This window comes from Neodiprion virginianus, chromosome 3 (genome assembly GCF_021901495.1).
Source record: "Neodiprion virginianus isolate iyNeoVirg1 chromosome 3, iyNeoVirg1.1, whole genome shotgun sequence".
Lineage (NCBI taxonomy): Eukaryota > Metazoa > Arthropoda > Insecta > Hymenoptera > Diprionidae > Neodiprion > Neodiprion virginianus.
This window is the reverse complement of record NC_060879.1, coordinates 18,799,661-18,825,752: the sequence shown is the minus strand read 5'-3', so window position 1 is coordinate 18,825,752 and position 26,092 is coordinate 18,799,661. Positions and strand designations below refer to the sequence as shown.

At 37.4% G+C, this 26,092-nt stretch overlaps 3 protein-coding genes across 4 annotated transcripts; 2 read left to right on the top strand and 1 right to left on the bottom strand.

Moving 5' to 3' along the window:
• Positions 1-171: 171 nt before the first annotated feature.
• LOC124299603 (kelch-like protein 10) lies at positions 172-10,618 on the top strand. The gene is made up of 13 exons (XM_046752869.1): positions 172-398; positions 696-1,011; positions 1,080-1,532; positions 1,614-1,783; positions 1,857-2,026; positions 2,100-2,258; positions 2,358-2,562; positions 2,642-2,912; positions 7,276-7,458; positions 8,404-8,627; positions 9,340-9,458; positions 9,822-9,946; positions 10,279-10,618. The coding sequence occupies exons 1-8, from the start codon at positions 172-174 to the stop codon at positions 2,889-2,891; spliced, it is 1,950 nt and encodes a 649-aa protein (XP_046608825.1). The 3' UTR covers positions 2,892-2,912; positions 7,276-7,458; positions 8,404-8,627; positions 9,340-9,458; positions 9,822-9,946; positions 10,279-10,618.
• Positions 8,409-10,334, top strand: LOC124299602 (uncharacterized). The gene is made up of 4 exons (XM_046752868.1): positions 8,409-8,627; positions 9,340-9,458; positions 9,822-9,946; positions 10,279-10,334. The coding sequence occupies exons 1-4, from the start codon at positions 8,409-8,411 to the stop codon at positions 10,332-10,334; spliced, it is 519 nt and encodes a 172-aa protein (XP_046608824.1).
• Positions 10,619-17,380: 6,762 nt separating the features above from the next.
• LOC124300506 (thyrostimulin alpha-2 subunit) lies at positions 17,381-20,118 on the bottom strand. 2 transcript variants are annotated; one of them, XM_046754694.1, is made up of 4 exons: positions 19,883-20,118; positions 19,507-19,660; positions 17,982-18,160; positions 17,381-17,730 (listed from the first exon to the last, which is right to left on the bottom strand). In XM_046754694.1, exons 2-4 carry the CDS (start codon positions 19,652-19,654, stop codon positions 17,638-17,640), a joined length of 420 nt encoding a protein of 139 aa, XP_046610650.1. In that variant the 5' UTR covers positions 19,655-19,660; positions 19,883-20,118; the 3' UTR covers positions 17,381-17,637. The 2 variants fall into 2 exon arrangements, with proteins under 2 accessions (XP_046610650.1, XP_046610651.1); XM_046754695.1 differs by lacking the exon at positions 19,883-20,118 and having other exon boundaries at positions 19,511-19,824.
• Positions 20,119-26,092: the final 5,974 nt, after the last annotated feature.

Genomic DNA, 26,092 nt, shown 5'->3' with positions numbered 1-26,092 from the left:
CCTTGTCAAGACAGAATATGTTAAGCAATTTCCCATTCAATTCAGCTCCTATTTTCTGCTCTGTAGAACATTACACAATACTGGGCCGTCATCGTCGGTGCAGTGGCTGCCTCGAACCCTTGGCAACCTACCTGAGTAAAGGATAAGGTCGTCGGAATTGGGGATTTTAATATGGAGGTGGATCAAAATGAGAGCAACTTCGCACCAGACAACTGTAACACAAACGTACAGCGTTTGATCGCGGAAAATGGGGGTCGATGCATGAGTACGCAAGCGATGCAGTCACTGTACGACCTCCGCCAGAACAACTTACTTTGCGATGCGGTACTTCGGCTTGAAGATGGCGGTATTTTTCCGATTCATAGAGCAATTCTGTCCGCCTGCAGCACCTACTTCAGGTTCGTTGTGCTACATGTCTTATTCAACTTTAATTATCTTTGCCTAATCCCCTTGAAATCGAGGATACCATCGAACACTTTTGATGTCCGTATCGAACTCGTATAGTATGTACAGCAGAAATGTTCACAACCAAATCACTTACCTTGCATCGAAAATTGTAACCGATTTAAACCTACTTTATGGAAATGAATCGGCTACACCACCCTTAATGTAACCACTTCATTTTCTGACATGGTATCAACATCGAGTAGTCGTGTGAGCTTAGACGATGGTTTACACCCACTTCTTTCACGCAGAGCCCTCTTCACGACGACTCTTCACTCTCGTGAAAAAACCGACGTACTTTTACCAGGGGTGAACAGTCACATGATGAATTTACTGCTGGAATATGCTTACCTCCGTTCGTTGGAGGTAAACAGGGACAACGTCTGTCAACTCTTGGTCACCGCGGATTACTTGAGCATTCTTGGTGTTCTCGATCTTTGCTGTGACTATCTCAGACAGAACTTGGCACCAGAGAACTGTATCGGTGTAATGAGATTCGCCAGGGAGCATTTTTGCAAGGGATTGGAAACCGATGCCCACCGCTACGTAATGCGGCACTTCGTACAGGTGTGTCATCGACGTGACGTTTGATTTTTCGATTGATCTGCTGAAACCTCTTACTTCACCAACGACAGGTTGCGCAAAAGAGTGATGAAGTGCTATTTTTACCGATATCCGAACTTCGTGGCCTGGTCGGAGCTGACGAGCTAAACGTCAAAAGCGAGGAAGCTGTGTGGGAGCTGGTTCTCAGGTGGATAAACCACGACCCCGAGCCCCGAAAAGGGCACATTGTCGAACTGATGAAGAACATTCGTCTAGGGCTGCTAGACACCCAGTTTTTCCTCGAGAACGTCAAGGATCATCCGTATGTAACCGGTAACGAGGCCTGCAGACCCATCATCATTGAAACGCTAAAGTTTCTCTACGACTTGGAGATGATTACACAGAAAGACGGGGAAGTGCCAACGCCAGAAATCGCCAGGCCAAGAGTTCCGCACGAGATACTATTCGCACTTGGTGGCTGGAGCGGTGGAAGCCCAACAAACTTCATCGAAACGTACGACACCAGAGCCGATCGTTGGGTCAAAGTAAATTGCTCCCAAATATGCCAATTATTTCTGACCACCTTCAGTCACCTAAAATCACTCTAGGTCACTGAATATCCGCAGGTCGAAGAAGTAGATCCAACGGGTCCTAGAGCTTACCACGGCACTGCGGTTGTCGGTTTCAATATCTACGTAATCGGGGGCTTCGACGGTATGGATTACTTCAATAGCTGTCGTTGTTTCAACGCTGTTAGCAAGGTGTGGCGAGAAGTTGCTCCCATGAATGCTAGAAGGTTGACTATATTTCATGGCTGACCCACCCCGTTGCAGCCTTACTAGATCTTATTTATATATGAGAAAATACAGGTGCTACGTAAGCGTCACGGTGCTGAACGACCTTGTCTACGCAATGGGAGGTTACGACGGTCATCACCGGCAGAACACAGCAGAACGGTACAATTATCGGAGCAACCAGTGGTCCCTCATCGCTCCAATGAACGTCCAGCGATCAGACGCAAGCGCAACGATGCTCAATGGTAACTTATTGGAATCCTTGGTGCATTTTCCGGTATCTTCATTCGCAGTTGCCTGTTCTCTTCTACCTTTCAGATAAGATCTACATCACCGGTGGCTTCAATGGACAAGAGTGCATGAATTCGGCCGAAGTTTATGACCCGGAAACGAATCAGTGGACGCTTATATCCGCCATGAGGTCTCGCAGAAGTGGCGTTTCATGCATCGCCTATCACAGCTGCGTTTATGTCATTGGTGAGTATAATTTCTCGACTGATGAAGAATGGGCAGAATACGCAAGTGGAGTCTCCAGAACTTCTTGCCCCATAATCCAGCTTAATCTGATATTTTCAGGTGGATTCAACGGTATATCCAGAATGTGTAGTGGCGAAAAATACAATCCAGCTACAAACAGCTGGACTCAGATACCCGACATGTACAATCCACGCAGCAATTTCGCCATTGAAGTTATAGACGACATGATTTTTGCGATCGGAGGCTTCAATGGTGTTACCACTATATACCATGTCGAGTGTTACGATGAACGGACGAACGAGTGGTGCGTCTTTTAGTGATGAATGATTTTTAATACTCGTAAAGGTGTTTTGATCTTTGCGAGTCATAATAAATATTCACAGGTACGAAGCAACCGACATGAACATTTACCGTTCGGCTCTGTCCGCTTGCGTTATCATGGGATTGCCGAACGTTTACGACTACATACACAAGCATCGTGAACGACTGATGGAGGAAAAGAGGCAAAAACTACTTGCTCTCGAAGTACAGAGAACGCAACAGCAACAACAAAATCAACAGAACGATAACAATCAGATACCACCAGCACCACCTCTGGCGCAAATCGACCTTGACAACGACCATCAAATTTAAAAGAAAGCGAATTCCTTTCTAGTATGACATTGAGCGCCTATTATTCTCTCACAAATTTCAGTTTCGTTAGTATCATGGCCGGTCGGATTCAGGTGGTGCTTTTTCACGCGTATTGGAAACTTTTATTTCGATTCAGTTTTTTTCCGTAGGAACACACACATGCGGGAAGATAAATTTTCACTAGTAAAGTAGTAAAATATTGACAAAAAACCCGTACCGTTGAACTAAACGATCAATGCGATTGCGTTCTTAGCGCTGTACAGAAAGACGCGTTGTGAAAACGAATTCGGAAATTCTGGGGCATATCCAATCTTAATTGTGAGTAAAAGTGAGATTTTCACGTACTGTAAATTGTAACGATGAATTTAGCGCTCAGTCTCACACCAGGAAGGACATAAAATGTTTTGAGAAAATTATTGCGAGGTGACGTCGATCGAAAAGAATGTTGCCTCGTTTGCGATAATTTTTTTATTTTCAGGATATTTTGAACCGTTTTATCATATTTTTTATAAACCTTTTAAGGGTGGCCATTAGTTGTAATTACTGGTCGCTAATTGTTACCCAAAAAAAAATAGCTATAGAATTTTTACCCTAAGAACACGGACGAGTGATGTGAAAGGAGGTGTGTAAAGTGGAACTGGGTGAAAGTGTGAATCTTGTAGAAAATATTTTACGAAAAAGTTTCGTCAGATCCTGACTTCATTTTTATTCTAGAAAGTTGCGAATGAATCGCAATAGCCCAAAAAATAAGCAATGCTGTCGGCTGAGTGTTGGTACGAATAAAGCGCTCGTCGGTTACTGACCTCACTTAGGACTAACAAAGGTTGAACACTATACTTATAGTACGTAACATCACGCAGACTGTAGCTAATTCTTTCGACTCTAGTCATTCATCGTCCAAGTGTTGAACAGTTACTGAGCACGCGTCAAAGGATTACTACGAAATAATAAACGACGGTTATTCTTAAAGATCCATATTTTAACTTTCGGTTATCATATAAAGTGCTCGGGTATCACATCATGTACGCAGTACTAACTAATACGAGTGGTTTTGGTAAATTTTTTCCTCAATTCTCCGAATTGCGTACGTGTCTTCAAATATGCGTCAAATATGCGTAAAACGAGAAATATTTAGTGAAATTCGCCACTCACTCTACAAAGGAGAAGACTATCCTGTATCAGTGGAACACGAATTCACCTCGAAAGACTCGAATTGAAGATTTTTCATTCACACGTCACATATATTGACGATATACGTCGAATTCAATTATATTCATACAATAGACACGGATTTTATTATATAAATACGTTTACGAGAAGAATTATATAAGTATTCCTGTTATGGGACCGGTATAAGATGTATCGGCGATGTGATTCAGCATATTTCATTTATTGATGCATCATGATGAAACATTATACGAAGAAAAATTTACAGGCTTCCGATGAAACCTTACTTGGTTCCTTTTTTCAAATGAGTAGCAATCTTTCGTCATTACTGTCCTTCGAATCTTACGTAGTATCCAGTAATATCCAGTACTGCGAATGTGTTATTCAAAGACCTTCCCTAATATACACTGTACACGTAGGAGTAATGTAATCTGCGAATTTGCTCAACACATGGCGTGATGTTCGTAGAAATTTAACATTCAAACAGGCGTATTCACCGTTAGATGATATCCCAGAAGCAGAGTTGAGCATTAGATATGACCCGAAAGAAAACTTCCGCCTTGAGAACACGCATCGTAAATTCCCTGTTGCCACACGTGTTGAAATCGACACTTTTGCCTGCTTCAAAAAAATGACAAGAATACATTTTTTGTTAAAAATGTTTAAAAGGGGTCCGACGTGCTGCGGTTTCTCCTATCTTTGTTATAAAATAAATGACAAAACTTCAACAACAAATAAAAGTATATGCTAGACAAGCAGTTGTCGCACGCATATAACGCACCAATATTAATATGAATATGGCTCCCAGCAGATTAAACGAAATGTAACTTCGTCCGAAGACTCGGTCGATTGATTTACTCGGTTTTTTGGTAATCCTTTTCTCCTAAGTGGTTTTGAAATTAGCTAGGGAATTGTGTAAGGAATGAGCATGGAAAAATCAGTAGGATTTGAACAGTGTTACAATTGACACCGACGACAATTTTCTACAATCAAATAAAAATCCTGTACTCCGAATTCGAGGTAGTTTATGTCAATTATGAACAATACTCATGGTTTACATACTAGAAAAAAACACAGTGGAAGAATGGAAATATTTACTTTCGGATAGAGAAAAACGACAATTAGGGGAAGATTTGTATAAATTCTCCGAAACATTGGTGAACAAAAGGAGGACAGGTATCTCTGTAATTGGCAAGATGGCGGGGTAATTTTCACTGTAACAATTGACACCCTTTTACAACTGACACCGGTCTCCCCTATGCTATTTCTCCAAACAGGGTGTGCGAAGTTCGATTACAAGAGGAATAAAATATTGTGTGAATTAAAGCACGACAATAGAATAAACAATGAAGAAATAAAGCGAGGGCTGACAAGGAAGGGATGGACTCCCCTCAACACAAATATTAATAAAAATGATTGAAAATTTTTTAACAAGCTTCAGTATTGTAAGAAAACTGAAGATGCTTAGAATCATCGGTAAGATTTTGTGCAAGTTCAGAAGAATACGTCGGGAAAATATTTTACAACAATGATTTGATTTTTTTAGAAACGCGCCACTTTTCGAATTCATTATACACTGTAGTATATTTCCTTCGAGCAACGATTGGTAGTAAATTTGAAGGCACACGTTTGTCGACTATAATTCGGATATTTCGCTCTCTGGGCACCTTGGACAGTATTTCGAAAAAAAATGTAGCAGTGTTCTACCATTACCAAATGTGCATTTAACATTGGTGGATTTCACAACACGCAATGACATCTACCGTATTATTCTGATACCTTCTTTCTATGCATGATATGCACGTAAAGGAGACTAATACAGAGAGATGAAAATTTGAATTGTCTGAAGAACGGCGCACGGGAATGAAATTAATAATTTGAACGCTGTACCTAAAAGTCACGAATGGTATGAATCGCATCTGAAAGTCTGCCTTTGAAAATCTATAATCGTAAAAATTTCGTTCGTGTTTTGAATAATCAAGGCCAAGTCGAGTTTCGAATATTTTGCAAATCAAACAAAGCTGCCGCAACAGGCTGTAAAGATAATCATATGGTCGTGGCTCTTACAAAAACGCAATCTATCTCTGTTCATTTTACTAATTTGAATAAGGTTCTATGGTAATAAAAATTTACTATTGACTGAATCGGTGCAGAAATGATATACTTGGTTGCGAAATATTGTTTTATGGACTGTATTGACTGGTTTTTTGTATTTTTTTTTTTTCGCTGGATTCTGACTTGTCGGAAGAGAAGGAGGTATTTTTATTTCAAAGCCTGAACGTGACGTGAACCTTTGACTGGCGTTAATAATGTTTGAAACCCGTAAGAAGCTGTTTGTATTTGTCACTCGCAAATGAGATACAAGTTTTAGCGAATAATCTGCCAGCTTTGTCAAATTGCATTGAAATTCAACGTTGAAGAGTAGATGTAAGGACTAATTGTCAAAATCGCAAGATTCTAAAAGTCCTTACAAAAATGAATATTGCTACATGGCGCGGTTTCTTTGTAGACCCCTAATGCATATACATAAGTGCTAATGGATTACTAAAATTCATTACATATACGTATGTAAAATAGTTGCCAGAATTTATTTCGCCGAAAATTAAATTCTTGGTACAGAGATATTGAGTCTCGGTTAGAAAGGAAAAAAGCACCATTGTATTAGTCGTGAGACTTAAAGATAATTTCATTACTTACAAGAATATGACGTCTGTATCCATCAATCAATAGCTGCCACGCATAATTTTTTATACGCTGATGTAGTCAGTATGGTAGCAGCTGATTCCAAGGATTGTTGTCGAATCTTAAAGGTCGCGGCTTGTCTCTCGGCATGAAGCTTCCGGCGCTTTTTAAAATTTGTGCTCGATTCTATGTCTTGGACACGTATCGATAGATTTAACTGATATGTGAACTTTATGGTTGATTTTAATATACATGAGCCGATACAACACTAAAGCATGAGGATCTTTCAATTTTGAAAACACTTTGTTTCTTTGAGTGCGACGGACTTCTAGTTCATGGTACAAAAAAAAACTATTTTTATCCTGATTATTTCCCTATGGCCGTTATTTCATTGGTGTGCAATATTTTTAGGCAATGTTACATCAGAAAAGATATTCGTAGCAATATTGGTTCATCCAAATCAGCCTTATAATATGCGGGAACCTGATTTTTTTGAAAACGGAAAAAAAATAATTTCACCTTTACAATCTTTTAGGGGGGTGGAGACGAACCGCCCGCTTCATCCCCTCTCCACACAGATTAACTCGATGGACCAATCTGGGATAAAATCTCGCTTGGAGCATGTGATCTACAGTATTTAAGCGCCCGCAGACAACATCGCAAACCGCGGACGGACTGAGTCATACAACCGTGATAGTTCAACCGTAAAGTGATTCTGGTTAGTTTTAATTTTGTTTCGATAACAGATACCATAATCATGAGTATTATGGAAACCACGAGATCATTTATAACATTAATACGTGCAAAAAGTATATATTATTTTCCTTCAGTGTGATAATTTTGCAAGGTGGCGAGAGAATTTTTTTTTATTTTTAAACATTGGTGACACGAGTGAATATTCTGCAAGATTCCTGAATCTCAATGTAGCGAATTATGCAACATTAGTATGCAAGGATTTAGTGTTGCAGATATCACCACTCAACTTAACACGTGACTATTTACTCGTCAAACGACTCGTTTGACATAAATTGTTTTTCTCATATGAGTAATTGTTTTAATAAATGATCCTTATCAGCCAAATTGTATTAAAAACTGTCGAGGAACTTCTTTCATATTTTACGTCAATAATTATGTAACTTTGACAAGAAAGTTTTTATCAAAACTCTACCCATTTATACAGTAATGGATTATCTTAAAAAAGGATACACAATCATAACAGGTTAAGTTGAACCGATGATCAATTTGGAAGCTCGTATAATCAATTGAGGATCATGCTGAAAATGATTCCAAGCCCAGAGATTCTAGAAAGTCGATACTCTGATTCATACGTATGCTTATAACTTCCACTCGAAAAGCAAATTGTAGCCTTGAAGACTCTTTTACTAGAAATTTAATATTACTATGATTTCGTGTCATGGTTTAACAAATTGGTAATCTTCATTTTAATTACATTACGTGGATAATTTTTAAGAATTGCAAAATGACGCATTTTCTCAAATCCTCCAATTTTGAACCACGCCAATTAAGGTTCACAGGTGTTTCAGGCTCGTATGTCAATCTCTACGAGCTTTAAAATTAGTACTTTTCTTTCTGCGTTAAAATATGTGTAATCAGTGTAATGAATATTTTCATTTCCTAAACGCAAAGGTCTTTATGATTGCAGACTCAATGGCGATCGCACATTTGGCAACGGCAACAATTGCATCTGTAATCTTGATCTCAACAAGTTTAACTGGAGTATTGGTAGTCTCACAAGAAATAAGCAAAACTCACGAATGTCAGACAAAAATTATCCGCTATGTTGTCATCAAAATTGATGCCGAAGGTCGGAGTTGTACGGCCGAGATCGAAATTGGAGTTTGCCATGGTTACTGTCTAACCGGTGAGGTCAGTATATACCATCAAAATATTCGTTATATGCTGCATCTTCTTATCCAACATTTTTTATGAATCTTACGAAAAAGGCTTTCGAAATAGCAAATAGCTTCCCAAATAGCACAGGATCGACTCAAATTTGACTTATTGTCGATAGTAAAACGAATTGTCAACCAATCGGAGACCGATAAGCAGAGCTCATTGAACACCAATTATTGAGTATGTGTCGACCATAAGTTAACGAACGTCACTTTCTTGTTAATTCACAGTCAATGGTGTACAAGTCGACTAGAAATTGTCTTGTCGTCAAAAAATATTCAAGCGAATCTTTGAAATTTTGAGAATAGCCACATTATTTTCATCCTATTACATTCGCTATGGTCAGTTCTATGCAATATCTAACTTTTGTTTTGGCGTAGTCTTGATCGTGACGTTTTTGACAACATTTGTCGATACAGGCTTGGCCCAGCATCGATTACCGGCGTATTGACAAGTCATTTCCACGTCTCAGACGAACAGTCACCGTGTCACCAATTTGTTGCCAATTCTAAATCAAATATTTCATCTGTTGCTATTATATCGGCTGAAATCAGTCAAATGATAATCAACATTTCGATAAATGTATTCTCCGAATTGCATACGTTAGATGGTGAATAAAAAATGCGAACACTTATGACAGATAAAAAATTACTTGAAGATCATCACGTTATATTTAAAATTCTAGAGCGGGGATTGGGAATTTCCATACAAATCACACTATCACCGACTTTGCGTTCCAAGCAAACTAGAACAGAAAACGGTAGAACTGCAATGCGATGACGACAAGACACCAAAAACATTAAGGTGAGCAGCTCAGGTCATTTTGTTCGTGCACACGTGGACACAGTGATTCTGAAAGGACTAATTTTACGACAAGTCAATTACGTTGGTAACGCAGATGTATAATCCAGCAATACAAAATTCTAATGGTTGAGTTACGTTTACAAAGATTGATTGTGAGCCTATTTCGCAGCCGGCCGGCGGTGGCGTTGCGGGCTGATTCAGCATTGCCAACGTAACCAACTTGCCTAAAAAATTAGCCGTTTCAGAATAACTGCAGGCATGTGTATTTTGTTATATCAGTCTTATACGATATTGCTCAAAAACGTCAGGCGTTAAATTGAGCCCGCAAAACAGGTATATAATGCGTATATTACATTTTTTTAGCTATAAATACCACGAACCAAGTGAATGTAGCTGTCAGCTATGCAACTCTTCGAACACCTTGTGTGAGGGAATGGTAAAAAAGGACTTTCCTACAAAATCAGCACCACAAATGAACTTCTTATATGGTAAGCATATCTTAGTTATTTAATTCCTTATTCAGTCTCTGAAGATCCTTTCGATTCTCGTGCGCCATAAACAAGAATATTAACCCAGCTTGGTATTTTTTGTATACATATATATATGTACCTATTTATCGAAAAAGTGTGCAGATTTTTAATTATTGTAGGTGTTTCTTTGAAGGTTTATTTCTAATTGTTCAGTAACATAATGTCGAAAATTGTTACTCTTGTAAAATTTGTCTCGCTGCAATGTGTATTCTTGCAGTCATTGTGAAATCATTATACCAGATACCTACTTCACCATGACTGACGATTATTTTTTCGATTCGTTTTTACAGAATTGCTGCACAGATCGCCTGGACAATTACGTCGTCGACGGCTCGTCCCCTTCTAAATCCTATTGTACGTCAAGAAATTCGGACAAACATGAGCATGAAAATAGTAAAAACGACGACATGCGTTGAATATGACAAATCGTTCCGTTTAAAATATTTTTAAACAAGAGTTGTACAAGATAGCATACTTCTTCTTACGACGAAGAGTCACTTATGTTCCTTGATGAGTTTATTTTGCAACTATCAGTATTCGGCAGCCAATTATCTTGTTGTGATCTCATCGAAATCTCAAGTATTATGATACAATGTAAACTATTTATATATTTAAAGATATATTATCTTATTTATTGATGTTATTTATGAGAATATTTATTTGAATGAATGTGAGATTATTAACGGTAAAAATAAATATTGTAAAGTAAGTACCTACGTTGTAGTTTTTTTTTTGCATATATCCTTCCCATAGCCCCTTATTTGCTGATCCTTTTACAATAGCATCAAATCTACCTGGAGCAAGTCTTACAGTTTCGATTGTGTGTGTAAGAATCTCAAGATAACGATCCGCACATATTTAGTATGTAGCAGCATTTCGTGAGAGCCGATATTCGATTGCAAGTGTCATTTCTGTGGGAATAACAGAAACTCGCGAATAAACACTCTTACATGTGCTACATGAAATATATTCCAAGAGACCAGCTTCGCTTGTAGACCAAGTTAAAAGCTGAAAGTTGTAAACGTGTATGTTTTTATCTATTAACGATATTTTAAATCGTCACACAGTTAGTTTTCCATTAAATTTTAGGGGGGGTGCCCTGATCGATTTCGACGTGCAAATGTATATCTCCAAATATCGAGGTCCACGTATCTCAAACGCGAAAAAGGGCTTAAAAGCCCCATTAGGCAGGCAATTCTTAACAAAAATACCCCAATACATTTTCATTACACGCGGAAATAAATAAATGGCATAAGTTTTACGAATTTACTATTGCGATTTGGTAGAATCCGTGCCATTTCTTTATTTCTACGTCAAATGAAAATGTGTTGGAGCGAGTTGATCAGAACTGTGTGTCAAATGGCGCTGTTGAGCTCTTTTTCGCGTTTGAGATACACAGACTTTGATATTTGGAGATGCATAAGTCAGCGTCGAAATCGATTGTCGATGTCACGAAATCGTTTTTTATTTTCTCTGTAGGTCAGTTCAGTGTGGTAATAATGGTAGTGTGTCCATTCATAAGATGAAAACAATAAATCATCACACACATCATACATAGTATTAAAGTTCGAACCACAGTTTGGATGTTCAGAAAGTGACGTCACGCAAGATTTTTTTTCTCTTGACGTCATCGATCTATAGTAATCGTCGACGACGAAAATCAGCCGGATTCTTCAGTCTGGAAACAACCGCGCAGTAGAGCGGACGTATGAGAATCGCGCTCCGCAGATTTCGAGTACCGGGTTCTCTACCTCCTGGATCCTGCGCTGCGGGTCCGCTTCCTGGTGCAATTCGAGTTCCAGAACAGGCGCTCCGTAGTTTCTACGCTCAAGGTCCACTACCTGATAAAACTTGACTTCCAGGATAAGCGCTCCGTAGTTTCTGCGCTCAAGGTCCACTACCTGGTGAACCTCGACTTCCAAGACAAGCGCTCCGTAGTTCTTTCCGGCTGTCCAGGTCCTTAACGTGGTGACTTTTGACCTTCAGGACTAATTTTCAAGTGTACAAGTTTGATTATTGAAAACGTCATGTCTTGTACTATCAAACCAATATGCATGTTTCAGATAACATTTTGAATCCGGAAAAAAACCGAACGACCAGGATCAACATATTGCAATTGCTGAGTTGTTGGCATAGCATAAATAGGAATACATGACAATAACATCGTTCAATTAGAGCTAAAATTGCTGTGCGTCGTGCTTCAAATCTGTTAGCACTTAGCTGATTGTTGTGCGGTATTTGTGGACAAAATTTATTGTCATAAAGTCACAATACGTTATACTTACATGCATGTGTAAACGTGATTTGAAGCATTATATAGAAATCTTACAGGCAGATTCGGTTTGCGTCACATGCGCAAAGACAGTGTTCATTCTGTATACTGCGAAGCAAATACCAGAATTTTTTGGGGAGTCATCGTGCCCTAGTCTCCCCTACAACTATGCCATCTGGTAAAACACTGACAACGAGTGAGCGAGCGCACGAGCACAAAAACTAGTTCCACTAGGCATCCGACCCCGAGCGAGCTTTAGCAAGCGAGTGTTTTAAAACTAGTAAATATTAAATTGTTAAGTTCCAACTCGGGTGCTTGAATGTTGATTAATTATTGAAATAATTTACGTGTGTCACTTGACACGAGCCTTTGGTTACTACAGAATAGGCAAAAGTATATATACCAAAAAAAACGACAGAATGTGACATTTCATTGAGAAATGTCGTATAGAATACTAAGAATATCGTATAAATTGACGGCAAATTACGAGTTTTCAACCTCGGGACCTTATGATATTCGATTTAGAAAAATAATATATACTCTTCGTAGATGCCAAATTAAACCGCATTGCTATATTTTGAGACTATAAGTCGACTTTTAAGCATTAGTGCTCCATAAAAACTACAAAATAGTCATCATTCTTGCATTGAACAGAATAAAGTCTCTTTATTTTGACCAGAGAGTGTGTCGAAAAATTGTGTTCGTGGAGTCCAAGCATGACAGAAGTGAAACGTATTACTGATTAATTGTAAATAAAGATAACTTATTAGTATTTTTTATCCAAGAAGAAATAATAATTTGTAATTGTAAGGATGCGGGTACGTCGATGAATGTTTAGAAAACAAAATTCACGGCAGAAAACTATTTAGTGTATTTAGTATCATGTACGGTAAGTAATGTAACCTCAACCAACGTCTCAACTAATCTCATCAATGTTTAGCACGAGAATCCCATATAGGAAGAACGTTTACGTCAATGGCAAAAGGCTTTACCTCATTCGCGTAAATTATTGAGGAAGTCAGATACTATACAATATGTGAACTACATTTTGAGGAAAAAAACATCGAACGAGAGTATGTAATTCGCATGCGGGATGGGCAGTTTTGCACGTTGCACAACAATACTTATAATGTCGATAACAAAGCGTCAAGATGTCGTCTGTAGGAGTTTGCCTGTTTATTTCGTGTTGCCAGCCATCAGACGTCGTTTTCTTTTACACGCGTTCAAATTTCCAACGCAACAGACGAAACCAGCGCTGTGTGAGCGGCGTTATTGGAACGAAAAACTCTCGCCCAGAATGTGGCCCACTTTTGTAACGCGTAGATATGTCTTCTTCCCTCTTCCTTCCTGGTAACACTACAAAATTGTTGCCTGGTCAGTAAATAAGTTTCACTTAAAAAATTTTTGCATAGTATTGTTCAGATGTTGGTGAATGGTGGGGAAAGGAGGTGTCGGCGATGCATACCAATACATAGACAGAAAACAACAGCTGTAACTAGTGCTTCATGACCTATAATTACGTAATCGATCATTGTCACAGACCATTATTGCCCCGTGTGATTATTTAGTTAGAATCCAATGTTTAACGCGATCTCAACCTGAGAATGTGTAAAAAATTAAGAAGTGTACTCAATAGCACTACAGTTTGGACGAGCATTACTCGAAACCATATGTAATAACAGAGAGGTATGGTAAGGCGAGGGGGTGAACGACCGCTATAGATCAGCTGGAGATTAGTAAAGGGACAGAATGTATTATAATACTACGATGTGTGTGTCAATGAATCCAAGTACGCTAATCTCACGCACACTACGGCGAGTGGTCAACAAGACAATACAGTCCAAAGTTCTCAAAATCCCCGCGAGAGCGAGCGAGAGGAGAATACGGAGAAGAATCCAAAACCAGATCAGTATTAGTCGAAACTCGGAAGCGAAAATACGTGAGTCTTGTTGACAGTAGCTCGTTATGTGTGCGAGAGTGATACAGTGAAGTGTGTGAACGCGGGGATATCAACTCGACGAATCGGGGCTCATAATGATCGATTTGATTATTAAATGACGTTGGATCGTGTTTCTAATGTACTGGTAATCGAGTTTTGACTCCTAAGTGAGAATTTTATTCGTTCGCCAACTTTAAATAATTACATACCGCCTGCGCTTATGCCGTTTTTTCAGCAATTAAGATCGCATGAAATTAAAAGCGATATCGATTGAGTGAAAAAAATTCATATCCATTGCTTTCTATTCAAAACAGCTTTTGCAATAAACTCGTGATATACCAATTGAAAAAAATCATTTTCCAGTAGAATTCATTTGAAAATATACAAATATTCACTAAGACTTATATTTTAAATATTAGGCACTACAATGTCGCCAATTAATGGATGATATCCGAGAAGGTCTGCAAAAACGTGGCTGAACTGATGAAGAATTCCCCATTTAAAGATCACTTCCAAAAGTTTCATGTACTTCGAATACCAATTGCATCGTTGAAAACACATATTACGCTATTTACATCGAATTACTATTTTAAATCATGATTTCAGAGAAATCTTATCGAGTTAGGCAACGTCATACAGAAATACGTCGACGCATGAATTTTTTACGATATCAGCATCATAAGTTTACATGAAATGTATATTCCTGAGTAAAAATTCTGAATGTCATCTGTTCCATATAATCAATATAAACTGTTTAAGACGCGTTCAAACACCCAAGTCTGACGCACTAAGCTCCAGAGTTTGTTGAGCTAATGGTAAAGATAAAAAGATGGTGATTCAACCGGTGATTGCACGGATAGAAACTGTGACTCATTTTCAAAAAAGTTAAACTAACATCCGGGTATCGTGATTTTCTTGACGGGTGTAAAAAGTAGCGCATTGAGTAAGTGAGTGACGTCATTTGGTTACGCTATATATCTCTGGTTTTACACTGTACGGACAGAACAAACGAATATAAATATACACCAGCGTAAAATCTATCAACATTGCACGTATGACAAACAAAATTTATATTGCAGAGCAATTGGCCTTTATCAAATATATCATTTTTTGAATATCGTAAAAAAAAATGTTTTTTTTTTTTGTTCTAAGAGAATGTTGTTTATTTTAACTGGACACATATTTAACAAACCTCTAATAATACCTCACTATGAAAAAAAATTAAAAATAACGTCGTACCGGACGTTATCCTACATCTCAATTTTCTACTCCAAATGAATATACTTTGCAGGTAAGACAATAATTTTTCCATTTTTTTTATTTTTTTATTTAGAGATATGAAAGTTAAACAGAAGTTATTAGACTTTATAGTTTCGTTGAAACATCACTTAACGCGTTATGTCGTCATTAACCGTTATTTCATCAGTCAAATTCATAACATACATGGTATATATATTTTTTTCCATTTAACCGTTATACCTTTCAACATTAGCTTTCACGTAAAACCTTTGATTTACGATCTCAACCGTAATAACCCAAAGTAATAAACACCTGCAGTAGTTAAGGTAATCGAGTAGACTAAACACCGGAAACGTGGGAAGAGAAATCACGGATAGTTCACAGATAAAGAAACCCTTATTCTTAGAATTCAGGATAGCGCCTTCATTTTAATGATGATAAGACCAATTAACGCTTCGCCGCTTGCTTCTCTAAACCAACCACCTCGCGCTAATCCACCACCGAGATCTCATGCACGAACCAGAAACCTTACTCCCAATTATTTCATCATCCTTAACCAATCATCCGATTTCCCTTTGAACTTCTCCTACTTTCCCTCTAATTCAACCTTTCCAGGAAACAGAATAGGGAGAAGAACTTCAGACATCATAGAGAATAGATCAGAACTCTACCGAAATCCTAGAATCAAATCATTATAATTCATTCAGAACCTCCGAGACTTGTTAACAGTTTGTCACTGCGATAGTGATTAACACCAATCTGTACCACAATTGTAAATCTACCATCGAGAACTAGAAGGAGATTGTTAATAAATGTGTAATTAACCCAAGTGTTGTCATAAATAATTATTTCAATCACGCATAGTGATGGTTGGCACGAGCCTTACCTAACAAACTCTCAGAATTGTAGGCGAGTTGAACGAGAAGATCTGAGGAGCTGATCAGCGAATTCCCGAAATTTACATACACCAACTACGTAAGTCAGAAGAACAATTTAAATCACGCGGCGAATCAGAATCGACTCGAAACGTTCCTCTCGGAACGTAACAATGGTACCGGGTTTTTCTTTTTAATAATAATAATTTAATTTTAATAATACTTTCCAACAATATTTAGGTTATGGCAGTGTGTGTCCTGAATAAAAATCTTTATTTTTGATGAAAGTGCATATACACGGAATTTTTGGCAGCGATACGCAGGAAATTCTCTACCATAATCCAAATCTTGGTCGAAAGAATTTTTGAATACAAATTTTTTAGTTATTTCAACCACAAAAAACTCGGCATTTTGAAGTTCTCACTGGAATTACCCATAAATATTAAGCAGAAAAACAGTCTACAATTTCTTTTAATTGCGGTAATCTATGGAAATATGCAACAAACATATTAACATTGTTTTTCACTAACACAATATTACGAAACTATATATTAGATTGAAATGACAGTTCATCGACTGTTATTCTTTAGACATAAGGCGTAAAAAAAGATTAAAATTGTAATTCGAGCCTGTTCTCATATTTCGTGTTCTTGTTTGGCAAATTGTTATTTTTTTTTTTTTAACTAAATAATCGACTGCAGTTACAAAATTTGACATCTTATTTTCATCTCAAAATATAAAGTTTAACCCTCTGTACAGATTTGAAAAAAACAAAGCAAAGGAATATTTCACTCAATTTGATAGTTGATATATCTTTACTTGATAACAAGAAAGATAATTGTGCAATTGCACGGGATATAACCTCACTGCAGAGTTCAAACTGAAATTCACTTTTTAACGTATCTTGTTACTTCGTGTATAAAGTTTAATAAAACAACAATTCAAAGTAGTTATTTATAAGAATATACATTTGTATTTCTGATCTTTTATTACATGGTCGAAAACTCTCTGCACATAAAAGGTTAAACGATTAAATTATATAAGACTTTGAACACTTTATCAACTACTTTAAATACATCTTTCGCAACCTGCAGTAATGTGTTTAATGAGTATGACGGCAATAAGTACTTATCTACATCAACGAATTTTTTTTTTTTTTTTTTATTTAACAACTTCTTCAAATGTCGTCTACGTTGCGTGATAACATTTATTTTTACAAAACGAAAGCGGTATTAAAAACAAGAACAGAAAGTTTAGAGGCAATTAGCTAAGAATTTGTTGAAATTCAAGACAGTTAAAAATGATATCAACGGTGATTGATGAACTAACTATTTATGCAATCATGGCACCAGCACGATGTCGCCGAAGGCAAGGTGACCTTCTTTGTTTCCGATCCACACGGAACCGTGGTTGTGAACTATAAAAAAGAGTAAAATAATATTATGATTATGCTACATCAATAATGAATAAGCTGGAAAACGGACATCAAAAACAGGATTTTACTCTAATAATTAGAATACATTCGGAATTAGTTTAGAAATTAATTTATTAACCGATCGAACGGATAGATGCAATAAATTTCATTAAAAAATATCGAGTTTTGCAAGGTATTGAAAAAATTTGAAAACTGTAAGTGGTAAATTAATTAATAATAATGGTAACACTTACATTGACATATTCTTTTATACTACAGCATCCGCCATTGGACGTTATCAATGCTTGTGGATACTTTGAACGTATTTCAGGATTCGTAGGGAAGGCGATACTCTCGCAATATCCCCTGCAAACATTTATACCGACCATCGACATGCCGGGGCAATTTTTCAAAGTGATATTCATCTCGTAACCTGGTGAAAAAACGGAGATGAGTTAAATTATTGTGACAATATTCGTGAATGTCTCAAGCCTTAAATATTACATATACCTACACATATGAGGTGTTCCATTCCAAGTCAGTAAACGATTGATCGCGAGATTTTCTATTCTCACCAAGAATTTTTCCTATCATGATAAAATCCTAAGAATCTTCCGGAAAAATTTCTTTTTTTTAATAACTCATATTGAGCTTACAAATTTTGAAACGTTTCTTAAGAAAGTGTTTGATTGATTTTCAGAAACCGCAAATTTTGTCATTTTTATACAGATTTGGATTTTGAAAAACGCGCGTTATTTGAAGTTATTTTTTTTTTCTTTGAAAACTCAGGACCAGTTTAAACAAGTTACAAAAATCAGTTTTCATTCAGTTTTCAAAGAAAAAAAAAATAACTTCAAATAACGCGCGTTTTTCAAAATCCACATCAGTATAAAAATGACAAAATCCGATTAAAAAATTGAAAACAGTTTACCGCTACGCTAAAGTTTGTGTGAATGAAAAATTTATGTATGGAATACCGAACAATTCCATTTATGTTTTTCGAAAATTGAATAGAACATTTTTGGGGAATGTCTGAAAACTCATTATAGCCTGGAAATGAGTTGCAAACAAAGTAAAAAATTATTTTTGATGGTTTTTAACGCTTGTACCATTCGTAACGAAAATAAAAAATGTCATGATGAATCGTTTACTAAGTTGGCATGAAATATCCTAAATATAGGTGAGACTGGGGCACGACGGCCCTCCTAAGCTGCAAACTATCTTTTGTGGCTATTGAGCACAGGATACAAGTTGTTTTGATTTATCGTGAACAAATTTATCATTATTTTGCCGTAATTTGAAAACAAAAAAAAAAAATTTCGGGATGCGACGTATCTCCTCCAAACAATGACAAGAACAAATTTTTGTTGATAAATTTTTAAAGAGGGTCCGTCGTGCCCCGTGCTTCAGCTTGTTGGTTACAGTGAAAATTAAAAGCGGTTTTCATACTGTTTCCAAGCAATGCGCTTCCCAGATTACAACTTTTTTCGTGAACGATTGTTCGAAAATGATCAATTGATCAGATGTCGACATTTGTCATGTCAACTTGCGGTAAGCAGTTATAGAGCTTTTAAGATGGATTCTTAGAAAAACATATCGACAATTATGTACCAATTCGGAAATTGATTCTGTGAAAGCTAATTTTTCACCATTGCCAACGTAATTGACTAGGATGAAAAATTTGCAACGAAATTTATTCAAGTCCTTTAAAGAAAAACTATCGGTATGTTTCGAAATTTTCATTCACTGGAGACGTTATGGTAATAATAAGTTACTCACCTACTAACAGACATTTCGGTGGCTGTGAATCGACCTCTTGGCCTATGATTGCGGTGCAAGAAACGAGCAGTAAGAAATAGATGACTCTTCTTCCTGTCTTACCCATCACGCTAGTCCATCTGCACCAGCAGTACTCGATACTTCCCATGGCTGTCTGTAAGCACCGTATATACCGTTGTGACGTCCCAAGATCTTTAATCAATAAAATGAAACCAAGATGATCTTCCTTTACAGATCGGACCTGCACCGAGAGACAACAACTGCGCACTGGCGCCGCATTTTTATGTTAGGTACTCGGGCTCCCGCTACGAGTCAATTCAATCGAGGAAAGTCATCGTCGGTGACGTATGAAATGACAGAATGTGTTTAACCTCACATTTGTATTCACATTGGTCGCGATGATCTCAGACTCTGGAATCTCCTCGGTCGTCGGGACCAGGATAACTTTGAGTCTGATGTTGACCTGCTCCAGGAAAAGTCCTACTAGTGTATCAATGATTCGGCGGATGACCTCTCTATTGACTCCGTTACAAAAATATTCTACGTTGAAAGAGAAGAAAAAGGTTTAAATTTTAGCGCTGAGAAGTCTCGACTACTCTGCTTGGTAACTAGATAAGAAGTGTCGGCTATACACGCAGTGCCGGCGTTAGGGTACGACGAGGTGGGGCGACCACCCGGGACCCCGAAGCCTGCTTGATGTTCCCCCTCAACGGACTTCCCCTTCCGAGTTGCTCACTCGCAATCGTTGACGCCTTTCCCCGCACTGCATATGCATCAGAGTGTTTTAAAATGAAAAAATTATCGATTTTCCAACGGACCACACTCGAAATAGTTAGTTTAGGTAGAAACAAAAATTCTGGCGAAAGATGAGCATTTTCGGTTGAGTGGAAGATCGGGCACATTTGATTTTTAATCTCTTTTTCCTTTTTATCGAATTTATGATGGATAATTGTTAGTAACATTGTTTTTCGTGTTAACAGCTGCCAGCGGATCAGTTTGTGTCTTAAATAAGATGCTCCTGGAACTCTTTAGTTGATATTTAATAGGGACGTCTAACGGGTTTTCTGATTATTATTCAATTAAAATACATAAAAAACATTTTCTCACTTAGATTTTAATATTTTATTCAATATTTACACATTCGTCGACAACGAAAATCAGCCGGATTCTTCAGTCTGGAAACAACCGCACAGTAGAGCGGACGTATGAGAATCGCGTTCCGCAGATTTCGAGTACCGGGTTCTCTACCTCCTGGATCCTGCGCTGCGGGTCCGCTTCCTGGTGCAATTCGAGTTCCAGAACAGGCGCTCCGTAGTTTCTACGCTCAAGGTCCACTACCTGATAAAACTTGACTTCCAGGATAAGCGCTCCGTAGTTTCTGCGCTCAAGGTCCACTACCTGGTGAACCTCGACTTCCAAGACAAGCGCTCCGTAGTTCTTTCCGGCTGTCCAGGTCCGTAACCTGGTGACTTTTGACCTTCAGGACTAATTTTCAAGTGTACAAGTTTGATTATTGAAAACGTCATGTCTTGTACTATCAAACCAATATGCATGTTTCAGATAACATTTTGAATCCGGAAAAAAAACCGAACGACCAGGATCAACATATTGCAATTGCTGAGTTGTTGGCATAGCATAAATAGGAATACATGACAATAACATCGTTCAATTAGAGCTAAAATTGCTGTGCGTCGTGCTTCAAATCTGTTGGCACTTAGCTGATTGTTGTGCGGTATTTTTTGACGAAATTTATTGTCATAAAATCACAATACGTTATACTTACATGCATGTGTAAACGTGATTTGAAGCATTATATAGAAAAAATCTTACGAGAAGATTCGGTTTGCGTCACATGCGCAAAGACAGTGTTCATTCTGTATACTGTGAAGCAAATGCCACAATTTTTTGGAGAGTCATCGTGTCCCAGTTCCACCTATAACTGTGTCATCTGGTAAAACACTGACACCGAGTAAGCCAGCGCACGAACACAAAATCCAGTTACACTAGGCATCCGACCCGGAGCGAGTGTTTTAAAACTAGTGATATTTTAATTTCAATTCTTCTGCTGAGGTCTAAAGAGAAATTGACAGAAATTGAAAGAAAATTAGGATTCTAAAGTTATCAGCAGGCACGATGCTGATTTCAAAAATGCAAGTTACTCTATGAATACATTGAATATGGTGAAAAAAAATTAATTTTCTATGTTCCATTTACATCTTTCTAGCAAGTCGTTTGTTCGAGACATTTCAAAGTAATTCTTTAATAAAAAAACTTAGTTTTTTCGCAATCCTATGATTTTTTTTCACCAACTAATATGATAGGTATATTTTTATTTTATTTCTCTTGATAATGTATTCTATAAAAAATTCAACTGTATTGTTTTTTTCTATTCATCACTTTCTGTGATGTTCAAATAAATTGACGAACCCTCTTGTGAACTGTTTTGATTATTGGTCATTACTGGTAAATAAAATTATGATAAATAGGATGAATTATGAGATTAAGAATGAAATTCAGTTTTCGAAAGAAAAGTATATGAATCAACATATGTGCTTACAATCGTATTACATGAAAAGGTTTTAGGTATAAAACTGTATTGACTAATTTTGTAGTTCTCGTAGCTCTTTGCTTTTAACACAGATCTTGCCAATGCTTCATTTGTATTGAAGCCTAACGCCAATTCTTTCCACGTCAATTGTAATTCCTTGCGTTATTTTATGAGGCTCAAATTCTTCCGCCTCCATACGGTTTGTTAATGTAATCTTAATAATAAAAAGGACAAAGAAACTAGTAATTACCACACTAGCATTTACTTAAACGATGATGTGTTTGAGTATTGCGCTCCGTAGGATTACTATCATTCTTCTCCGTGAACATTATACGAAGTATGTAAGACGATCATTAACGTCTCGTTTGCGCTATCGAAGGAATTAGACTGCCGAGCGTTGAGCGAGGCGTAATAACGATCCCCTGAAGTTTAACGAGCGTCAATATTCCGTCGAGGATACGTGATAATTAATGAATCGTCGACGGTACAACATATGTAGAGGAAAAGAAAGTGAGATAGCGAATAGCAGCAGTGAGATTTGACATCGAAGCACACAGTTCGTATAATCCAGTCGGAATGTACGTGACTTACATCGAGAAAGAACGCATCTCTGAAACTTTTTTTTATAGGTAAATTGGATGGCCAGGAAGGTATCCTGAAGTTTCCTGCAAAAGTTAGGTCCGGGTTTGGACACTAAGTATCATTAAAAATTGAAAAAGCGGTGAATCAGCGAAATTTTTTTTTTTCCTTAGGTTTTAGAGACTAATGGTTCCCACAAGAGTCTTGCGCCGTGTTCTCTTCTACAAGATAAAGTCTCTGCAAAAATCACGTAGCATTGTTAGTTTAACCGTAAACTCCAAGTGAACAAAAGAATCGATTGTTTTCTTTATTGTAAGTGATTATGGGTCAATAATTAACGCATTGTCTTTTACCCGGAAAACGTGTTCAATGTTTCCGCACCTACGCTACATAGTTTAGCAACCATGAGTGATCTGCGAAAATCCGCTCTTTCTCGATCGCTACTGATCTGTAAGTCCCACAGGCTGCTAAAAAATGACGGTAAGAGTTTTAAATACTCATTTTCAAAATGTACTGTACAAAAAGTTCCAAAGATGTTTGTCATTTTTTCTTAGACCTTCCTTGCCCTCCCCCCCCCCCCCCCCCCCTTCCGGCAAACTCTACTACAAATAAGTGAAAAACAATTCCCTGAAAGTTTCAGACTTCAATCCTGACTCGTGATGATGTCCCACGAGGTTTTCGTTCCACCCTAGAAATAACATGGGATTTTATGATTACTTTACACATTATTCTGTTTTTCCGCCGCAATTTTCGTGTGACAGATTTTAATCGAATGAAGATATATCAAGTATAAAGTGAAAGGCCAATTCTAGGATTTTTTTCTTGATGAACGATCGACTGTTGAATCATTTCCAGTGGATTTTGACTTGAAAATTTTTTAAATCGTGTTTGAAATATACGAATCAAACGGTATAGATAATTCAGTTATGATAAAAAAGAAATACTTGCAAGATGTTTACCATGATCGCGATCATTTTTGGTAAAATAAATTTCTTATGATGCAACTCTGTAAACAAATTCTCCGAAAATCTATTTCACATTAATGTTATTCGATATGTTTACCATGTATACTGCGAAATTCACGATCATAAATATGTTGTCTTATGGTGTTATAGCATAAGGACTTGGAATAGAGTTTGGGAATCTGCAGGAATTTTATTTTAATTATTTGGATTCAATTTTTGGGAGAGGGGCTTAGGAAAAAAACTTGAACGACTCGTTTAAGGACCACCTTTGTATGCATAAATCAACCGTTCGAATTTATTCCTCCCGAACAATCCGGCAGAAAGTTTGAAGTACGCGTATACCTGGATGTGTATAATTCGATGGGGAATTCCCACAAGCCGTGGATGCTTGATGTTTGCAAATTTCAATTTATATCTAACCAGTAAGTAAAAAATTGCACAATTCTTGCGACGAGAAGCGTGACTCGTCATTTGAATTACGTGCCTCTTCAATTTTTATACACGAGCTATGGTATTCTCCTGGGTATGCAGATAAGCGGCGGGTTGGAAAATGGCGGGAGAAAGTCTTCACCGCAAAATCCTACGCCGAAGAACTGCTATCAACCGATAACAGGCTTAGCGCGAATCTACAATGCGCTGATCCGATGTGACTGCATATTACGCAACTGGTCAAAAGGATGAGAAAGAGCTGCACGAATTCCGGAGTAAAAGAGACGATCATTTCGCGATGAAATAGAACAATTTGCAAAAATTGATGCTTGTTGAATGTTTAATACATTAGGTGGACGTAAAATTTATGTATCGTAAAGATGGAAGGGATGAGGTTTAATTGCTCTTGAAATTCGAAGATTAATGAAATCTGGGAAGTTATCTGAAATGAGCGAAATCCGATTGAAGTTTATCAAGTCCAAAGTTTCACTTCCGTAAAATGAAAATGAAATATTCATATTGATTTACGTCGATCACAATTTCCCTGAAAACTTGACGACATGATAATATGTGAAATTCAGCGTTTGTTTCAATGCTCATCTGTTATCCAGTTTCTAACCTATATTAGAATTATATTGCCTTAGATCTATTTTGGTTTGAATTACAAAATGGTTCGAAACTGACTCATTCTACACAGCTTTGGAGAAAAGAACCGGCGTTATTCAACCATTATTCCTATTTTATATATTATGCGTATAGATGTTTCTTTTTTGGCGCATATGAGGCTTCACTGAGTCTAGGAAAGAGCGTACAAATCAAACCCAAGGAAAATGATTTTGATTTCCAGAATGCGAAGGACGTAAGGCCTGGTTTTTCCAGATTTTGAAAATTGTTGGAATCAGTTCATGCGGGCACTGTTTGGACGTAATTTTGCGATAGAAATGGGTTGCGGACAGTCGATACACGCTGCAACAAACGGATCAAAAGTTGCAGCCATGAACGAGAGAAAAAATTCCTCGATTTTCGGCTGCTGCTCTTTTCTTCGTGATTGTTCCGCTATTCAATTTAAGTTCCTGGTAATCATCATCATGAAGAGAAAGGGTAATGAAAATCCATTCTAAGTCGAAAAATTTTTTGCACGGAAAGAATGTAAGACTGTCCCGATTGCGAGTTTTGCGGAAATTCAGCGATTCTGAAGAGTGATGAAATACATTATTTGACGAATTGTTCCTATGTAATTTTCCGAGAGAAATCGATTGGGAGCAGTTCCAATACGCTGCGATCAACTGATCAAAAGTTACAGCCGAAACACGAAAGATTTCTCTCCTCATCTTTCCGCTGTTGGTCTCACGGACTTTCCGGGCGTTTTCTGACATCCTTGGGGTCCAATTAGACAAGAAAGGGTCATACGAATCGAATCTGAGACCTAAAATTTTTTGCCTCGAAAAAGGTAAGGCCAAAAAAAAAAAAAAATGTAATTATACGGATTGATTTTAGAACAGGGCATAATTTACTACAATAGCCTAAACATCATATGAAAATGAAGCTGGATTGTGAACAAGATGAGAATATATAAATATGATGACGAAACAGAAAGTAGAAAAGAAAAAAAAACAGTTTAGTGAGTAACGAACTGAGTTATACATGAGTAGTGGAGAGACAATATATACATATATGAGTGTAATGTAAGGACAAAACGCACACATGAAACTATGATGTAAATCTTAGGCTATGATTTGCTATTGGTATAAAATTTTGATATGATAGAAAATGAAAAAAAAACGACTCCATTAAACACAAACATACCTATAAAAGCTCAGAAATGAAGAACTGTCGAAATCATCGAAAAAAAATAACATACAATGTACAAGGAAAAAGTAAGAATGATGTTTTAGATAAATCTGAATCTAATCCCTTTCCATTTCTGTCGGAAATTTGCGAAATTTTGAAAAGTGCTGGAACGAACTCTTTGCCGCACTATTCCGACGTGATTTTGCGAGAGAAATCGATTGAGGTTCTTCCGCTCAGGGACTTATCACGTGGGTGCCCACCATGGGCCCAATGT